Source organism: Haliotis cracherodii, unplaced genomic scaffold, assembly GCF_022045235.1.
Source record: "Haliotis cracherodii isolate W230 unplaced genomic scaffold, xgHalCrac1.p SCAF_1, whole genome shotgun sequence".
NCBI lineage: Eukaryota > Metazoa > Mollusca > Gastropoda > Lepetellida > Haliotidae > Haliotis > Haliotis cracherodii.
This window is the reverse complement of record NW_027266264.1, coordinates 45,547,580-45,567,367: the sequence shown is the minus strand read 5'-3', so window position 1 is coordinate 45,567,367 and position 19,788 is coordinate 45,547,580. Positions and strand designations below refer to the sequence as shown.

General features: G+C 41.8%; 1 protein-coding gene across 1 annotated transcript in view; it reads right to left on the bottom strand.

Moving 5' to 3' along the window:
- LOC139478299 (nicotinate phosphoribosyltransferase-like) overlaps nucleotides 1–19,788 on the bottom strand; it is a 53,039-nt gene that overhangs the window by 20,509 nt on the left and 12,742 nt on the right. The window contains exons 5-11 of the mRNA XM_071260717.1: nucleotides 17,156–17,271; nucleotides 7,797–7,881; nucleotides 7,363–7,612; nucleotides 7,170–7,254; nucleotides 6,267–6,347; nucleotides 5,927–6,029; nucleotides 4,606–4,691 (exon numbers count right to left, since the gene is read on the bottom strand). Of these exons, the coding sequence (XP_071116818.1) occupies nucleotides 4,606–4,691; nucleotides 5,927–6,029; nucleotides 6,267–6,347; nucleotides 7,170–7,254; nucleotides 7,363–7,612; nucleotides 7,797–7,881; nucleotides 17,156–17,271 (806 nt within the window). The remainder of the gene's footprint in view (nucleotides 1–4,605; nucleotides 4,692–5,926; nucleotides 6,030–6,266; nucleotides 6,348–7,169; nucleotides 7,255–7,362; nucleotides 7,613–7,796; nucleotides 7,882–17,155; nucleotides 17,272–19,788) is intronic.

The following is a 19,788-nucleotide window of genomic DNA, read 5'->3' as shown; positions in this document are numbered from 1 at the left end:
CTTGTCCTCATCATGGTTTATTTGGAAGATGAGAAGAATTTGATAAAAGTGAGACGTACATTGAACGAATTGAACAATTTTTTCTTGCAAATGCAATTGCAGAGATGCCAACATTTCAAACAAATACATTGTACTTTGAACACCTTTGGTAATTATAGATCATAAATCACTTACGAAAGTATTTAATTCAAGCTGTCGTGTGTGGGCAAGCCGAAACACATGGTCAAAGCTCCACACATCCACAAAATTAATCATGTAACAATACTAACTGTATTGCAGAAAGATTATGCAGTGTTTCGAGTTCCTAAGAAATATCGGTGTACATGCAATTAGCTCTCTGTAGAATGATCGTGCATTAACAAGTTGTATGTGGACTGAGGAGTCCTGAAATTCAGAAAAGAATTATCTGAATCTGAATTAAAATTAGTCACAGCAAGGGATACAGCAATGGAATTGGCTGAAAAGAATTCACCTTTCAAGCACCAGCATATAATCTAGCTTGTCAGTAAACAAATTAATGAACAAGCGGCCAACCAATGAAAAGGCTTCTTCAGGACCTCGATCTGACAGGTCAAGTTCACAACAACAAATGTGCTTCTGGTGTGGATATTTCAATCACTCATCGGACAATTACAAGTACAAGCCCTAAAAATGTAATCAGTGTGGCAAGAATGGATATTTACAATCACAATGTGGATCTAGAGGGAGAAACAAAACAGCTACGACAAAATTTCTGAGTGAAGTGGACAATGAAACCTACAAAAATGAAGATGACAAACTTGGCTTATTTCACACGGGGAAGGAAACCAGAAGTTGTGATTTGGTGATGGTGAAGTGAATCTAAACAACATTCCAGTATCCATGGAACTTGACACACACAGGATCGGCTCTAATGTAAAAATTTGTGTGAAACTCGAAAAAGACAGATAGGATATTAAAGACTTATTCAGGTGAACGTGTGCCATTGTGTGGGAAAGCTAAAGTTGCAGTAGAACATAATGGTGATAGGCATGTGTTATCATTGATAAAGGCAGATGTTAAAGGTTAAACCCCAATTTTAGACAAAGATTGGATTTCACATTGCCAATAAATTGGAAGAAATTGTTCAACAAAAATGTAAACAAGCCTTTTAGTGACATTGACAATGTTGACAACTACGAACAAGAGATTGACAGTTTATTGAAGAAGCACAAGTCATTGTTTGAAGAGAAACTTGGAACTATCAAGGGTTAAACAAGTTGAAGAGGGGCTAGATTGTCTTGAAAGGGAATGGGTCACCACCACAAGTGAAGACGAGAGAATGGGCTACTCCCATAGTGGTCATTCCGAAGAATTCTGCGGAAATTAGAATTTGTGGCAATTACAAACCAACTGTGAACCCCAATATAGAAGTTGACAAGTATTCAAGCTGACATATCTGCAACTCTAACAGGAAATCAACTCTTCTCTAAAGTTGACTTAACAAAAGCTTATCATCAGATAAAAATCAGTGAAGACAAGTATTTGTCACAGAGTGACGAAATGTCCCCCGCCTGTATATACACCATAGTACCAAATATGAAGACAATCATGCGATTAGTTCTTGAGATATTGCGGCAACACCGTTTTCCAACTCCAAAAGCAGATTTGCCTGCTGTGACCTTGAAAATGGGGTCAAGGTCACCAAAACCAACTGGTGTCTGCGGTGTCTGTATATACACTATAGTTCCAAATATGAAGACAATCCAGCGATTAGTTTTGAGATATCGCAGCAACACCGTTTTCTAACTCCAAAAGCAGATTTGCCTGCTGTGACCTTGAAAATGAGGTCAAGGTCACCAAAACCGACTGGTGTCTGCGGAGTCTGTATATACACCATAATTCCAAATATGAAGACAATCCAGCAATTAGTTCTTGAGATATCGCGGCAATACCGTTTTCCAACTCCAAAAGCAGATTTGCCTGCTGTGACCTTGAAAATGGGGTCAAGGTCACCAAAACCAACTGGTGTCTGCGGTGTCTGAATATACACCATAGTTCCAAATATGAAGACAATCCAGTGTTTAGTTCTTGAGATATCGCGGCAACAAACAGGTGGGACGTACAGACGTACATACGGACGGTCGTGAATACTATATCCCCCGCTTCGCACTTTCGCGCGGCGGGGGACAAAAATTTGGTGATCAACACACACAAAGGTCTGTATTGTAACAACCGACTGGCCTTTGGAATTGCTAGTTGTCCCTCATTTTCAAAGCTACAATAAAGAAGCTTTTGCAGGGAATTCCATGTACTATTCCTTTTCACGATGTAATTATGAAAAAGGAGAGAAAAGTCCAGAAGAAAACCTCAGTGTCGTAGATCAAGAATCAACAAGACTTGGACAGCATGGAGTCCAGCTAAAGAAAGATAAATGCCAGTTCCTGAAGATATGTACAATACCTGGGACACATCATTGTCAAAGACGGTCTGCATCCAATACCAGACAAAGTGCAAGCCATTGTTGATGCACCAGCACCAAGGAATTAACAACAGTTTAGATCATTCTTGGGCATGCTCCAGTATTATGCCAGATTTATTCCAAATTTATCCACGATAGATCTCACTCTAAGTGGATGGCTGTCAGACGTGTCTCAACTTGATCTGAAGATCTATTTTGATTGACAAAATGAACACTGAGTTTAAAGAGTAGTGTTACTATGGGGCCTACAAGTAGTGGTGCCAACACTCCTATGCCCTGGGCTGTTGGAAGAACTGCACACCAAGCATTTGGGAATTGTCAGAATGAAGACACTCGCAAGAAGTTACGTTTAGCGTCCCTCTCTCGACAGTGACATAGAGACTATGGTGAAAACATGTCCACGGTGTATTTCAGTTAAATGCACACCAGCCACAGCTCCTTTACAGGAATGGTCATGGCCATCTCACCCATGGCAACAAGTGCTTATTGATTATGCAGAGTACAAAGGGAGAAACTACCTAGTGTTAATTGATGTTCGTTCCAAATGGCCAGAGGTTTATCTCACCCACACCACCACAACGATGAAGACAATACAGATTTTCAGACAGACATTTGCTATCCATGGTCTTCCAAATTAACTTGTGTCAGACAATGGGCCCCAGTTAGCTGCAGAAGTTTGTTCTTAAAGAATAATGTCATTCAACACGTAGTCTAGCAACTAATGGGGCTGCAGAAAGATTTGTCCGAACACTGAAAAATAATATGAAAGCCTCAACTGAAAATGGTCCAGAAGAGAAACCGTCAAATCTGTTGATCAAGTATCGATCCACCTCACACACAGTCACAGGCCTCACCCCAGCTGAGATGCTTATGAATAGAGAAATTTGGACACGCCTTGATTTATGATCACTAACATTCATGATCACTGATCAATAAACAGGCCCGTGATAAGAAGAGTTCATTAAGAGAATTTCAACCTGGTCACCAAGCGTGTGTGAGAAGATTCAGAGAGCCTGACAAAGGATGACATGTACACATTAATTGTCCTAAAATAATACTTGGATGACATGTACACATTAATTGGCCTCAAATAATACTTAGGTGACATGTACACATTAATTGTCCTAAAATAATACTTGCATAACATTTACATGTTTAATTGGCCTCAAATAATACTTAGGTGACATGTACACATTAATTGTCCTAAGATAATACTTGGATGACATGTACATGTTTAACTGTCGTAAAATAATACTTGGATAACATGTACATGTTTAATTCTCCTAAAATAATACTTGGGTGACATGTACACATTAATTGTCCTAAAATAATACTTGGATGACATGTACATGTTTAATTGGCCTCAAGTAATACTTGGGTGACATTACACATTAATTGTCCTAAGATAATACTTGGATGACATGTACATGTTTAACTGTCGTAAAATAATACTTGGATTACATGTACATGTTTAATTGGCCTAAAATATCCATTGGATGACATGTACACATTAATTGTCCTAAAATAATACTTGGATGACATGTACACATTAATTGTCCTAAAATAATACTTGGATAACATGTACATGTTTAATTGGCCTCAAGTAATACTTGGGTGACATTACACATTAATTGTCCTAAAATAATACTTGGACTACATGTACATGTTTAATTGTCCTAAGATAATACTTCAAAGACATGCACATGTTAATTGTCCTAAAATAATACTTGGATGACATGTACATGTTTAATTGGCCTAAAATAATAATTGGATGATATGTACACATTTATTGTCCAAAAATAATACTTGGATGACCTGACATGTTAATTGTCCTAAAATAATAATTGGATGACATGTACACATTAATTGTCCTAGAATAATACTTGGAAGACACGTACATGTTTAATTGTCCTAAAATATTGCTTCGATGACATGTACATGTTTAATTGGCCTAATTAATTAAAGGAGATACTCTATATAAAATATCCCTGATGTCCAAACATTATATGGTTTCAAAATGTAATTTGGTCGAATTCTGATAAAACCATCAAGTTTCCTATCTACTTTTGGAAATTCTGCTGAGGATTGTAGCGTGGTATTTTGAATTACAGTCAGACTCCACTGAAGGATGAACAGTCCATGAAAACATCTGTACTTATATTTACCTGAAATGGATGTCGACACAGCGTCCTCTGGTTGACCTGAGGCTCTTCCTCATCTGTCTGCATCATCAGATCAACCAGCGCGTTGCCTGGAAATACAACACTATCTACTAGCTCCAATGTTATATGTGTAGGTTATATGTGTAGGTTATATGTCATGTGTAGGTTATATGTGTAGGTTATATGTCATATATAGGTTATATATGTAGATTATATATGTCATGTGTAGGTTATATATGTAGGTTGAAAATGTCATGTGTAGGTTATATATGTAGGTTATATGTCATGTGTAGGTTATATATGTCATGTGTAGGTTATATGTGTAGGTTATATGTCATGTGTAGGTTGTATATGTCATGTGTAAGTTATATGTGTAGGTTATATGTCATGTGTAGGTTGTATATGTCATGTGTAGGTTATATATGTAGGTTATATGTCAATGTGAAGGTTGTATATGTCATGTGTAGGTTGAAAATGTCATGTGTAGGTTATATGTGTAGGTTATATGTCATGTGTAGGTTGTATATGTCATGTGTAGGTTGAAAATGTCATGTGTAGGTTATATATGTAGGTTATATGTCATGTGTAGGTTGTACATGTCATGTGTAGGTTATATATGTAGGTTATATGTCATGTGTAGGTTGTATATGTCATGTGTAGGTTATATATGTCGTTTATATGTCATGTGTAGGTTGTATATGTCATGTGTAGGTTATATATGTTGTTTATATGTCATGTGTAGGTTGTATATGTCATGTGTAAGTTATATGTGTAGGTTATATGTCATGTGTAGGTTGTATATGTCATGTGTAGGTTATATATGTAGGTTATACGTCATGTGTAGGTTGTATATGTCATGTGTAGGTTGAAAATGTCATGTGTAGGTTATATGTCATGTGTAGGTTGTATATGTCATGTGTAGGTTGAAAATGTCATGTGTAGGTTATATATGTAGGTTATATGTCATGTGTAGGTTGTATATGTCATGTGTAGGTTGAAAATGTCATGTGTAGGTTATATGTCATGTGTAGGTTGTATATGTCATGTGTAGGTTGTATATGTCATGCGTAGGTTATATATGTAGGTTATATGTCATGTGTAGGTTGTATATGTCATGTGTAGGTTATATGTGTAGGTTCTATATTTCATGTGTAGGTTGTATATCTCAAGTGTAGGTTATATATGGCATATATACAACACTATCTACTAACTCCTATGTTATATGTGTAGATTGTATATGTCATGTGTAGGTTGTATATGTCATGTGTAGGTTGTATATGTCATTTGTAGGTCGTTTTTGTCATGTGTGTGACAAGCATCTCACCATCTTGTCCATACAGGCGGAATGCAAACTTGCAGCCAGGGATGGTGACTTTCTCCATATCCTCACTCAGCTTGATACGGGCCTTGCTGTTCACCTCAACTAGCTGAAACACACACACTCATGTTGTAGCAAGCACACACAGAAAGGATCACTGATACATAGAGGGTCTGAGAACAGCAGAATTATGCAGAATGTACAGTAGTTTTCCAGATAGCAGATGATAGTGCACATGACCAATGCAGCTTGGCAGCTGAAGGAAGGTGAGCAATGGTACAACGGTGGTCAGTCAGCACTTACACGAGGGTCCACCAGCTGTGTGACAACTGTCACAGTCACTCACCTTGAACACACATCCCAGGGCAGGTTGCTTCTGGCAGGTCACCAGATGGGTTCCTATTCCAAAACTGTCAATGGCATGACCCTGCACAATGGAAAATAACACTGGTTCACCTTTACAATGATGTGTAGTGTGTAGGAAGTTGAAAGATTGTAGACTGAAGTACATTCTCAGGAGAGGAAATACTAAATAGCACTCACTGTTTCATCACATCTACAACTCAACAACTGCTCATGTAACATGCCAGAGATTCTGAATTCTCACTAAACTGTAGGCATGTACCACTGTCGACACACTTTACTATAGATTGACATACAAAGGCAACAAATCAGTTGGCTGAGTGACGTGCAACAATCTTCAAGTATTGACATACAAAGACAAATACAAATATATCTGTTTGCTAAGGGAAGTGAAACATTATTCTGTTGTTGACATACAAAGACAACCTACCTGCTGGTTGAGGGAAGTGCAACATTATTCTGTTGTTGACATACAAAGACAACCTACCTGCTGGTTGAGGGAAGTGCAACATTATTCTGTTGTTGACATACAAAGACAACCTACCTGCTGGTTGAGGGAAGCGCAACATTATTCTGTTGTTGACATACAAAGACAACCTACCTGCTGGTTGAGGGAAGTGCAACATTATTCTGTTGTTGACATACAAAGACAACCTACCTGCTGGTTGAGGGAAGCGCAACATTATTCTGTTGTTGACATACAAAGACAACCTACCTGCTGGTTGAGGGAAGTGCAACATTATTCTGTTGTTGACATACAAAGACAACCTACCTGCTGGCTGAGGGAAGTGCAACATTATTCTGTTGTTGACATACAAAGACAACCTACCTGCTGGCTGAGGGAAGTGCAACATTATTCTGTTGTTGACATACAAAGACGACCTACCTGCTGGTTGAGGGAGTGTATGGTGTCCTCGTTAATGTCATTGCTGGCCACTATGGCCAGGCTCTCAAACCAAGGCAGGTTGTACCTGCAACACAGTGTAAAGGTATACTTCACATTATACCGCAAATTCATGACACTCAAGTCGGACAATTACCAAATTCCTCTTTTCAGATTTAGGACAATTTTTTCTTACTTGTCTGCAATCTTCTTGAAGGTGTGGCGCACATGTCTAGAGAGATAGGACAAGTCACCACTGTCAAGTCGGATACCACGGGCCTTGTAGCCCACCTCATGAAGTGCCATGGCAACAGTGCAAAAGTTTGGCAGGCCGGACCTGATCACGTCATATGTATCGATGAGAGCAATGAGACTGTCAGGAAACGCCAATGCATAGGTGATAAAAGCTGCAAGTTCACCATCATGCACTTGATCAGATAGGAAACCTAGGCAAAGCAAATGACAAAGTTACCTCTGTATCTGGAACTGTATCCTATGATAGGATACTATACAAAGTGCAAAAATGCTGCAGACAAGACAATGACAAAGTTATATTCAGATTATCATCAACAGGATGGCTCTCTTAAGACAACTTTTACGTATTGACTTACTGGCTTAATGTTTTGTTACCTAAGACTTTGGAGAGCTCTTGCTGCCATTTCAAACATATATTAACAAAGTTCACTTCTTCTTTGGTGTCAGGTTTGCAGAGTGTCTGAAAGAAAGAGAACCAAAAATGTATCTTTCAGATTAAAAACGATGTTTTATTGGTCTGTTTTCAGTCATACAAATGGGTATCTCTCATACCCTCACGTCTAGTCTCACGTTTAAAAGGAAGCCAGAAGCTGGAATGTAAACATTAAACTTGTTTCCGTCCGGTTGCGCACGCACCTCCCTATGACATGTCACAAATCTCGAAGAATAAGCCATCAAGCAGGACTGGACTGGATTACTTCCCTGTGGGGATGGCTGGGTGGGAACGTACGACTGAAAACAGACCAATAAAACATCCATCTTAATCTGAAAACCCCATGTTTTAGTCTGTTTTCAGTCGTACAAATGGGTAGAATTCGACGGAACACTGGAAGGAGGGTCGGGAAAGTAATCAGGAAGTGACCTCTTTCACGTCGAATGTACCAAGTGCCTTACCCCTGTAGTGACAATAGAACATTCGAACAGATGCACGGACAAGACAAGTTGTTTATCACGAACGCACAACATGGTTAATGCTCTTCGATACGCAACTAATTATCGATGCGACAGGACAACTGCACGCGTCAGTTGTACTGCGATCGAAGTGGGGGTCGACGTATAGTTTAGTTACAGAGCAACTCGCAGTATACAAGGTAACTAAAACAGCATGGTTAATGCTCTACAACCCACAAGTAACTATTAATGTGACAGGACAACTGCACATGTCAGTTGAATTGTGATCGAAGTGTGGTCTGTGTATAATTTAGTTACAGAACAAGTCGCCATAGTCAAGGTAACTAAAAATAGCATGGTTAATGCTCTTCGACACACAACTAATTATCGATGCGACAGGACAACTGCACACGTCAGTTGAACTGCGATCGAAGTGTGGTCGGCGCATAATTAAGTTACAGAGCAACTTGCAGTATACAAGGTAACTAAAAAATACAAGCAGTACTATATAGTATGGGAAGACGATGCATACACCGAATAACCATAATAAAAAAGCCAAGTACTACACGCAACAAAAAACCATAAGAATACGTACATTCACCAACAGCTTTTATTGTAACATGTTATATGGCAGGAAGTGTCGAGCAAAAAGTCCAAAGTGAATAAAGCACAAATTCACTGTCTTTTCTGAGAGATCTGTTGTGCCACCACGAGTGGACCAAACTGTTTGAGTCCTTCAACATCTTCTGTTGAGATATCTCTGAGATAATGCGAAGCAAACACTGAAGTAGATCTCCAAAAGCAGCCCTCCATAATAGCTTGCAGCGAACAATTACTGTGGAGTGCTAATGCTGAAGCTATGGCTCGAACTTCGTGCGGATGAGAGGAGGTGGGAGGTGTGAGTCCTTGCGCCTCGTAAGCTCTGAGAATTACCTCTCTCAACCAAAAGGAGAGAGTATTACGTGTAATCTCTTTCTTTGCATTAGTTGAGAGCGGTATGAACAGCCGTCGTTGCTGTTCAGATCGCTGCCGGTAAATACGAAGCGCACGAACTGGGCACAGGGTGAGATCAGCGTGATCATGGGGGCCCATAATGGCAGACAAGGAAGGAATGTGGAACATTCTCGCATCTTGGCCAGGAAGTTGATTTTTCGCTAAAAATTTCCATCTGAGACCAAGATGGATGTAGCCATGGTTATGCTGATCGAACGTAATCCGACCGACATTAATGGCATGTATTTCCGATACTCTCGTTGCCATAGCCAGCGAGAGAAGGAAAGCCGTTTTCTCAGACAATAAGTTGAACGCGACCTGATCTAGAGGCTCGTAAGCCTGACTAGACAGGTTGCGCAGAACGACATCGAGGTCCCAGGCCGGCGGTCGGAATTTACGTGACTGATCTTCAACCATGAAGGCATGTAGAATCTTCTGCAACTCTGGTACTTTAGTGAGCTTGTCGCCCGTAGGAGACGGCACCACTGAAGCCAAAGCTGCCAGATAAGTCGAGATCGTCGACCCTTTCAGACGCCGAGATGACCGGAGATAGACTAGGAACTCCGCCACCTGTGGTGGGGTTGCTACCGCCGGGTTGAAGCCATGAGACCTGGCGAAAATGGAGAAAGTGGTCCACTTGTCATCATACAACTCGATGTGCTGATGAGTCAAGTGCTGCCGCTTGAGGTCTTAAGCAAACCCAGGCGTGAAGCTGGAAGTTCTTTATCCCCGGTGTCATCGGTGTGAGGATGAAGAAGGAGGTCATCTTGATCTGGCAACGGGAACGGTGACTGATCGATAATCTGAAGAAGTTCCGGGAACCATGTTCTGGCCGGCCAATAAGGCACGACCAAAAGCAGACGTAGGTTGGCCGTTTGACGAACTTTCTCCAGTATCGATGGAAACAGCACCGTTGGCGGAGACGAGTAAGCGTCTAGACCCTCCCACGATGCCGCTAGAGTGTCCTGGTCCCATGCCCGTGGGTCTGGAACCGGCGACACGAATCGAGGTAGGCGGTTGTTGTAGCGGGTTGCAAAGAGATCTACTTGGGGCAACCAGAGTCGATCTGTCAGCAGATGAAAGACTGTCGGATGGATCATCCACTCCGTGGGAGACGGCCTCGATGGTCTCACATTCTTTGCCCCCGGGATTTGATGGAGGCGTACGCCCATGTCCAAGTCGTCGACGAGGGCGGAGAACCTGAATGTTCGGTCCAGAAGGGCCGCCGACCGAGTCGTTTCCTGTTTGTTGATGCAGTGGACGACTGTGGAGTTGTCTGACTGTCTGACAGTCGAAGTTTTCAGAACTCGACCGCCTGAATCACTGCAGTTGATGTGGAGGACCTTTTCTTCTGGCGACCAAAGCCCGGCCGCTTGGTCGTCCCCGAAGTGCGCTCCCCAGCCTTCCAATGACGCGTCTACAAATAGGTGTAGTATGAACGGAGGCTCGCTCATAAAGACGCCTTCGCAAACATTCGACGGCTGGAGCCACCACTCCAGATGACAACGTAGCTGCGCCGGAAGTGGAACCAGGAGATTGGGAAACTCCAGGTGGGGGTACAGCAATCTCTGCAGCGGACGAAGTTGAAGACGACCTAGGCGAGTCAGGTCGTGGGCCGATGTCAACAGACCGTGCACTTCCTGCTTCTGGAACTCGGAAGCTATCGGTACATGGAGATACGCATCCTGAAGGTCTATCGAGACGAGGAAGACATTCGGTAATATCAACCGACGCAGAGAGCTGAGGGATATCATGGTGAATGTGTTGGGTTGTTGGAGATATGTTGCGTTGAACTTTTAGAGATTGAAAATAAGCAGCATCTTTGTGGAGTTTTTCTTGGGTACTAGAAAGATGGGCGAGTATTACCCCGTCGATGGTGCCGATGTCCCTAGGCCGCCTTTTCCACCAACGAATCGATGGCCTCCGTCAGCCGATGCGTTGGTGGAGTGTGGAATGTCGGGGATGACGTCAGTGGTGGCGTCGATCTCAGACGTGGGGCGTAGCCTGTTGTCAAAATGTTCTGAACGTAAGGGTCGTTGAGGAAAGCCCACTTATGGGCATAGTGATGAAGTCTCCCCCCTACCGGTAGCTCGTCTAAAGGTAGTGTCACTGGGGGAGACTCCAACGACGGTAACGGCGGGGAAAGGGACCTCACTTCCTCCCCCGCTGGCTCTTTCCCCCTCTGGGATACATGGAAAAGGAGACCTGGCGACCTTTCCTGTCCGAATCTCTCTTGCGGGACGGCTGTCGAGGCATGTCCCTACGAAAGGCCCGTTGCACATTCTCTTTTCAGTAACGTCATCGTGGGGCGTTCGAAACTGGTGGCCGTCTGGACAGGTTGTGTGAAGCCAAAATGATGATGTCACGCTCGGTTTCCCTGGAGTACTTGTCCAGAACTTCGTTGGTACAACCGTCAAACAACTGTTGAGCCCGTAAGAGTGACCTGCCATGACGATCAGGTAGTTCAGTGCAGTCGATGTAACCATGGCGACGTGCAGTAGTAATCTGGCCTGATACATATCGGGACTGGGCGAGGACGTCCGTGTTCCACCGTTGCATACAGGTCCTTGTTCTGGGGTTCTTTCTCCTCAAAGTACACTGAGCGGGCCTCGATCATTGTCGACAGCATAGCAAGCGGTTGTAGCTGGTGAAAAACAGCAGTGTCCATGGATTCCAAATGCCTGTCTTCTACTAGAATCTAGGAGGGCGCTGGTTTCTTGAAGAGTAGCCCCCAATCCAAGTCCCTACTCATGGGTGACAAAAACGGCATGCCATAAATCGGGTAACGAGATCGACCAGGCGGCTTGCAGAAACTCTGCCCACGCAGAGCAGAGGCAAAGTTCTGGTCCATATCTTGAGCCATGGCTCTGAAGGCATCGGGAGGAGAAAACTGAAGAGACTGCAGTGTATCTCCAAACTTAAAGCCCGCACACATCGGTTTGACATCGTCTTGTGATAACTCAGGCAGAAGTTAGATAGCCAAGCAAACAACTCAATGTCTTTGGGAGGCCTAGGAGGGCTGCCGTGACAATCCATCGTCTACGTCGATTGTGGAGGCGTAGATGAAGGAGCTGGTGTACTGGTTGACGGTCCATGGACCCTCGACGCAGTCGAATGCTTCTTGGTCGACGCCATCGAGGCGAGGACCGCCGCTGTGATCTGGGCTATCAAAGCCGGGTCGATATCAAAGTGAGACGAGGGCGTCGTTCTGTCATTATCTTCACTACGACGCAGAACTCCCAGAAACTCCCTGCGAGAACGCTGCACGTCCTCGTGGGGACGAGGGCTACAATCACTAACTGTAGCAGTACTACGATCCCCATCGTAGTTATCATCCGAATCGTACTCCCGACGACCACGAAGGCGAAGAACGCCCTCGTGTCGTTTACTGTCTCTCGACGAGGCACTCAACCTGTCGTCCCGACTGATTTTCGTCAAGCGGGTAGTATCATCAGCAGGCGGGTCTTCATCAACTGATTTCTTGGGTGTGGCCGACTCGCCACCCCCAGGGCCGGATGTGGAGCGTGCAGAGTCCAAGGATCCACCCGATGACCTTCTCTGCTTGTAGCGCTGGTCAGCAGCCCGCTTTGCCAAAGCACAATGATACAAGTCAAAGTTTATAGAAGACAAGTGCTCACATTCTTTACAACGTTTATCCCACGAACACGTTGAAAACCTGTCCTTAATGATGCAGGAAGGACAATACTTGTGAGGGTCTTCTTTAGACAGTTTTCTTTGACACGAGGCACAAATGCCCGACATGTTGCAACGTGTAAAATCAAGTCAAACAGTGAAACACGTGTTGAACACAAACAATGGATTACCAAGGATTACATTCCAGGAGTCTACAGGTAAGACATATTATTATTATCATTACTTTATTAGAACAACAACTGTAGACAAGCGATAAGTACTAGTAGAATACAAACTAGCAGTCTACTAGAGCGACCAGCTCAGAGGCAAGCTGAGAGATTTGTGACTTGTCATAGGGAGGTGTGTGCGCAACCGGACGGAAACAAATTTAATGTTTACATTCCAGCTTCTGGCTTCCTTTTAAATGTGCGACTAGACGTTAGGGTATGAGAGATACCCATTTGTACGACTGAAAACAGACTACCGGTAAAACATATGCACAACTGCACAGAAAGCATTACATTTATTGTCATTTTCATGAACCATGAGTTGTCACAATAATCACATCAATACTTAAAAGAACCATCTTACTGAGGCAAGAGAGTTAACTGACTTTAAAAGTCAAGTTTCCAACCTTTACCCATCTAGGCTGGAATTCCTGGGCTCCTGTATTGGGAATGTCAGATAATGTATGAACAATGTCAGATAAAATACTGGGAATGTCAGATAATGTACCCACAATGTAAGATAATGTACCAACAATGTCAGATAATGTACCCACAATGTCAGATAATGTACCGGGAATGTCATATAATGTATCAACAATGTCAGATAATGTACCGACAATGTCAGATAAAGTACTAATATGTCAGATAATGTACTGGGAATGTCAGATAATGTACGGACAATGTCAGATAATGTACCGGGAATGTCAGATAATGTATCAACAATGTCAGATAATGATCCGGAAATGTCAGATAATGTACCGGGAATGTCAGATAATGTATCAACAATGTCAGATAATGTACCGACAATGTCAGATAATGTACCCACAATGTCAGATAATGTACTGGGAATGTCAGATAATGTATCAACAATGTCAGATAATGAACCGACAATGTCAGATAATGAACCGACAATGTCAGATAATGTACGGACAATGTCAGATAATGTACGGACAATGTCAGATAATGTACTGGGAATGTCGGATAATATACGGACAATGTCAGATAATGTACTGGGAATGTCAGATAACGTACCGACAATGTCAGATAATGTACCGACAATGTCAGATAATGTTCCGACAATGACAGATAATGTACCGACAATGTCAGATAATCTACTGAGAATGTCAGATAACGTACGGACAATGTCAGATAATGTACCGACAATGTCAGATAATGTATCAACAATGTCAGATAATGTACCGACAATGTCAGATAATGTACTGGGAATGTCAGATAATGTACCCACAATGTCAGATAATGTACCGGGAATGTCAGATAATGTATCAACAATGTCAGATAATGTACCGACAATGTCAGATAATGTATCAACAATGTCAGATAATGAACCGACAATGTCAGATAATGTATCAACAATGTCAGATAATGAACCGACAATGTCAGATAATGTTCTGGGAATGTCAGATAATGTACCGGGAATATCAGATAATTTATCAAGAATGTCAGATAATGAACCAACAATGTCAGATAATAAACCGACAGTGTCAGATAATGTACTGACAATTTCAGACAATGTACCGAAAATGTCAGATAATGTACGGACAATGTCAGATAATGTACCGACAATGTCAGATAACGTACCGACAATGTCAGATAATGTACCGACAATGTCAGATAATGTACCGACAATGTCAGATAATGTACGGACAATGTCAGATAATGTACGGACAATGTCAGATAATGTACCGGGAATGTCGGATAATATACGGACAATGTCAGATAATGTACTGGGAATGTCAGATAACGTACCGACAATGTCAGATAATGTACCGACAATGTCAGATAATGTTCCGACAATGACAGATAATGTACCGACAATGTCAGATAATCTACTGAGAATGTCAGATAACGTACGGACAATGTCAGATAATGTACCGACAATGTCAGATAATGTATCAACAATGTCAGATAATGTACCGACAATGTCAGATAATGTACCGACAATGTCAGATAATGTACCCACAATGTCAGATAATGTACCGGGAATGTCAGATAATGTATCAACAATGTCAGATAATGAACCGACAATGTCAGATAATGTATCAACAATGTCAGATAATGAACCGACAATGTCAGATAATGTATCAACAATGTCAGATAATGAACCAACAATGTCAGATAATGTTCTGGGAATGTCAGATAATGTACCGGGAATATCAGATAATTTATCAAGAATGTCAGATAATGAACCAACAATGTCAGATAATAAACCGACAGTGTCAGATAATGTACTGACAATTTCAGACAATGTACCGAAAATGTCAGATAATGTACGGACAATGTCAGATAATGTACCGACAATGTCAGATAACGTACCGACAATGTCAGATAATGTACCGACAATGTCAGATAATGTACCGACAATGTCAGATAATGTACCGACAATGTCAGATAACGTACTAACAATGTCAGACAATGTACGGACAATGTCAGATAATGTACTGACAATGTCAGACAATGTACTGACAATGTCAGATAATGTACTGGGAATGTCAGATAATGGACAGACAATGTCAGATAATGTACCAACAGGGTCAGATAATGTACTGGGAATGTCCGATAATGTACCGACAATGTCAGATAATGTACTGGGAATGTCGGATAATGTACTGGGAATGTCCGATAATGTACCAACAATGTCAGATAATGTACCGACAATGACAGATAATGTACCGACAATGTCAGATAATGTACTGACAATGTCAGATAATGTACCGACAATGTCAGATAATGTACTGACAATGTACCAGTAATGCCACATAAATACAGACAATGTCAGATAATGTACCAACAATGTCAGATAATGTACGGACAATGTCAGATAATGTACCAACAATGTCAGGTAATGTACACGGAATGTAAGATAATGTACCGACAATGTCAGATAATGTACTGGGAATGTCAGATAATGTATCAACAATGTCAGATAATGAACCGACAATGTCAGATAATGTATCAACAATGTCAGATAATGTACACGGAATATAAGATAATGTACGGACAATGTCAGATAATATACTGGGAATGTCAGATAATGTATCAACATTGTCAGATAATGTACCGACAATGCCAGATAAGTACGGACAATGTCAGATAATGAACCGACAATGTCAGATAATGTACCGACAATGTCAGATAATGAACAGACAATGTCAGATAATGAACTGACAATGTCAGATAATGAACCAACAATGTCAGATAATGTACTGGGAATGTCAGATAATGTACCGACAATGTCGGATAATGTACTGACATTGTCAGTTCACGGACAGACAATGTCAGAAAAATGTACTGGGAATGTTAGATAATGTATCAACAATGTCAGATAATGTACTTGGAATGTCAGATAATGTATCAACAATGTCAGATAATGTACCCACAATGTCAGATAATGTACCCACAATGTCAGATAATGTACCCACATTGTCAGATAATGTACGGACAATGTCAGATAATGTTCTGCTTATTCCAGTTAATGTACTCTCAATGTCAGAAGATGACAAATCCCCCTGGCCCCAAAATATTGAAAGAACAAATTATCTGACTGTTGCTTTAGGTCATTGGTGAGAGAATGCAGTAGTTTTTGAACTATCAAAACAATACCAAGGAATTTGGATTCAGAACTTTGTATTTCTATGTCAGGTATACACCAAAATGAACTTGTTGATGGAAACAGTAAAAATATAAATTCTAAAAGACCCTAAATAGCAAAAGGCATCAAAGACAATATCTTTGACAGAATCAGTCCTTCCGCCAATAACTGTCTGTTGGTATTCCCCCATGTGAACCTTCACAAGGTTACCTCCATGATTAGAAACACATTGCAACTGTTGCTTTGCCAATCTGGTAAGGGATACTCTGTTTGATAGGTTGTTATAAAGTGACAAATAAAGGGATGTCCTCATATCTTTGTTTAGCGGTAGAGAGAACTAAGATCTGATTTAAATGAGGTTGCTGTGGTATTATACGTACCCTGATCGACAGCTCCTCAATGCAATGGAATGAAGTAATGAAGGCGTGAGCATGAGTGCCTCGCACAGGGATCCCAAACATCTTCCCAGCCAACACATTACTAGTCCCATCAAACCCTGTCAACACATGCATGGCCATCACATTAGTAGTCCCATCAAACCCTGTCAGCATATGCATGGCCATCACATTACTAGTCCCTTCAAACCCTGTCAACAAATGCATAGCAGTCACATTAGTAGTACCATTCAACCTTCAACATATGCAAGGCCACGACATTACTAGTCCCATCAAACCCTGTCAGCATATGCATGGCCATCACATTACTCGTCCCTTCAAACCCTGTCAACAAATGCATAGCAGTCACATTAGTAGTACCATTCAACCTTCAACATATGCAAGGCCTTCACATTACTAGTCCCTTCAAACCTTGTCAACATATGCATGGCCATCACATTACTAGTCCCATCAAACCCTGTCAACATATGCATGGCCATCACATTACTAGTCCCATTAAACCCTGGCCACATATGCATGGAAATCACATTACTAGTCCCATCAAACCCTGTCAACATATGCATGGCCATCACATTACTAGTCCCATCAAACCTTCAACATATGCAAGGCCATCACATTACTAGTCCCATCAAACCCTGTCAACAAATGCATGGCCATCACACTACTAGTCCTATCAAACCCTGTCAACATATGCATGGCCATCACATTACTAGTCCCATCAAACCTTCAACATATGCAAGGCCATCACATTACTAGTCCCATCAAACCCTGTCAACAAATGCATGGCCATCACACTACTAGTCCTATCAAACCCTGTCAACAAATGCATGGCCGTCAAATTACTAGTCCCATTAAACCCTGCCAACATATGCATGGCCATCACATTACTCATCCCTTCAAACCCTGTCAACATATGCATGGCCATTACATTACTAGTCCCATCAAACCCTGTCAACATATGCATGGCCATCACATTACTAGTCCCATCAAACCCTGTCAACATATGCATGGCCATCACATTACTAATCCCATCAAACCCTGTCAACATATGCATGGCCATCACATTACTCGTCCCATCAAACCCTGTCAACATATGCAAGGCCATCACACTACTAGTCCCATTTAACCCTGTCAACATATGCATGGAAATCACATTACTAGCCCCATCAAACCCTGTCAATATATGCATGGCCATCACATTACTAGTCCCATCAAACCTTCAACATATGCATGGCCATCACACTACTAGTCCCATCAAACACTGTCAACATATGCATGGAAATCACATTACTGGTCCCATCAAACCCTGTCAACATATGCATGGCCATCACATTACTAGTCCCATCAAACCTTGAACTTATGCAAGGCCATCACATTACTTGTCCCATCAAACCCTGTCAACATGTGCATGGCCATCACACTACTAGTCCCAGCAAACCTTCAACATATTCAAGGCCATCACATTACTAGTCCCATCAAACCTTCAACATATGGAAGGCCACGACATTACTTGTCCCATCAAACCCTGTCAACATATGCAAGGCCATCACATTACTAGTCCCATCAAACTCTGTTAACATATGCATGGCCATCACATTACTAGTCCTATCAAACCCTGTCAACATATGCATGGCCATCACATTACTGGTCCCATTAAACCTTCAACATATGAATGGCCATCACATTACTCGTCCCATTAAACCTTCAACATATGCATGGCCTTCACATTACTCGTCCCATTAAACCCTGTCAACATATGCATGGCCTTTACATCACTAGTCCCATTAAACCCTGTCAACATATGCAAGGCCATCACATTACTAGTCCCATCAAACCCTGTCAACATATGCAGGGCCATAAAATTACTAGTCCCTTCAAACCCTGTCAACAAATGCATGGCCGTCAAATTACTAGTCCCATTAAACCCTGCCAACATATGCATGGCCATCACATTACTCATCCCTTCAAACCCTGTCAACATATGCATGGCCATCACATTACTAGTCCCATCAAACCCTGTCAACATATGCATGGCCATCACATTACTCGTCCCATCAAACCCTGTCAACATATGCAAGGCCATCACATTACTAGTCCCTTCAAACCCTGTAAACATATGCAAGGCCATCACATTACTGCTCCCATTAAACCTTCAACATATACAAGGCCATCACACTACTAGTCCCATTAAACCCTGTCAACATATGCATGGAAATCACATTACTAGCCCCATCAAACCCTGTCAATATATGCATGGCCATCACATTACTAGTCCCATCAAACCTTCAACATATGCATGGCCATCACACTACTAGTCCCATCAAACCCTGTCAACATATACATGGAAATCACATTACTAGTCCCATCAAACCCTGTCAATATATGCATGGCCATCACATTACTAGTCCCATCAAACCTTCAACATATGAATGGCCATCACATTACTCGTCCCATTAAACCTTCAACATATGCATCGCCTTCACATTACTCGTCCCATCAAACCCTGTCAACATATGAATGGCCATCACATTACTCGTCCCATTAAACCCTGTCAACATATGCAGGGCCATCACATTACTCGTCCCATTAAACCTTCAACATATGCATGGCCATCACAT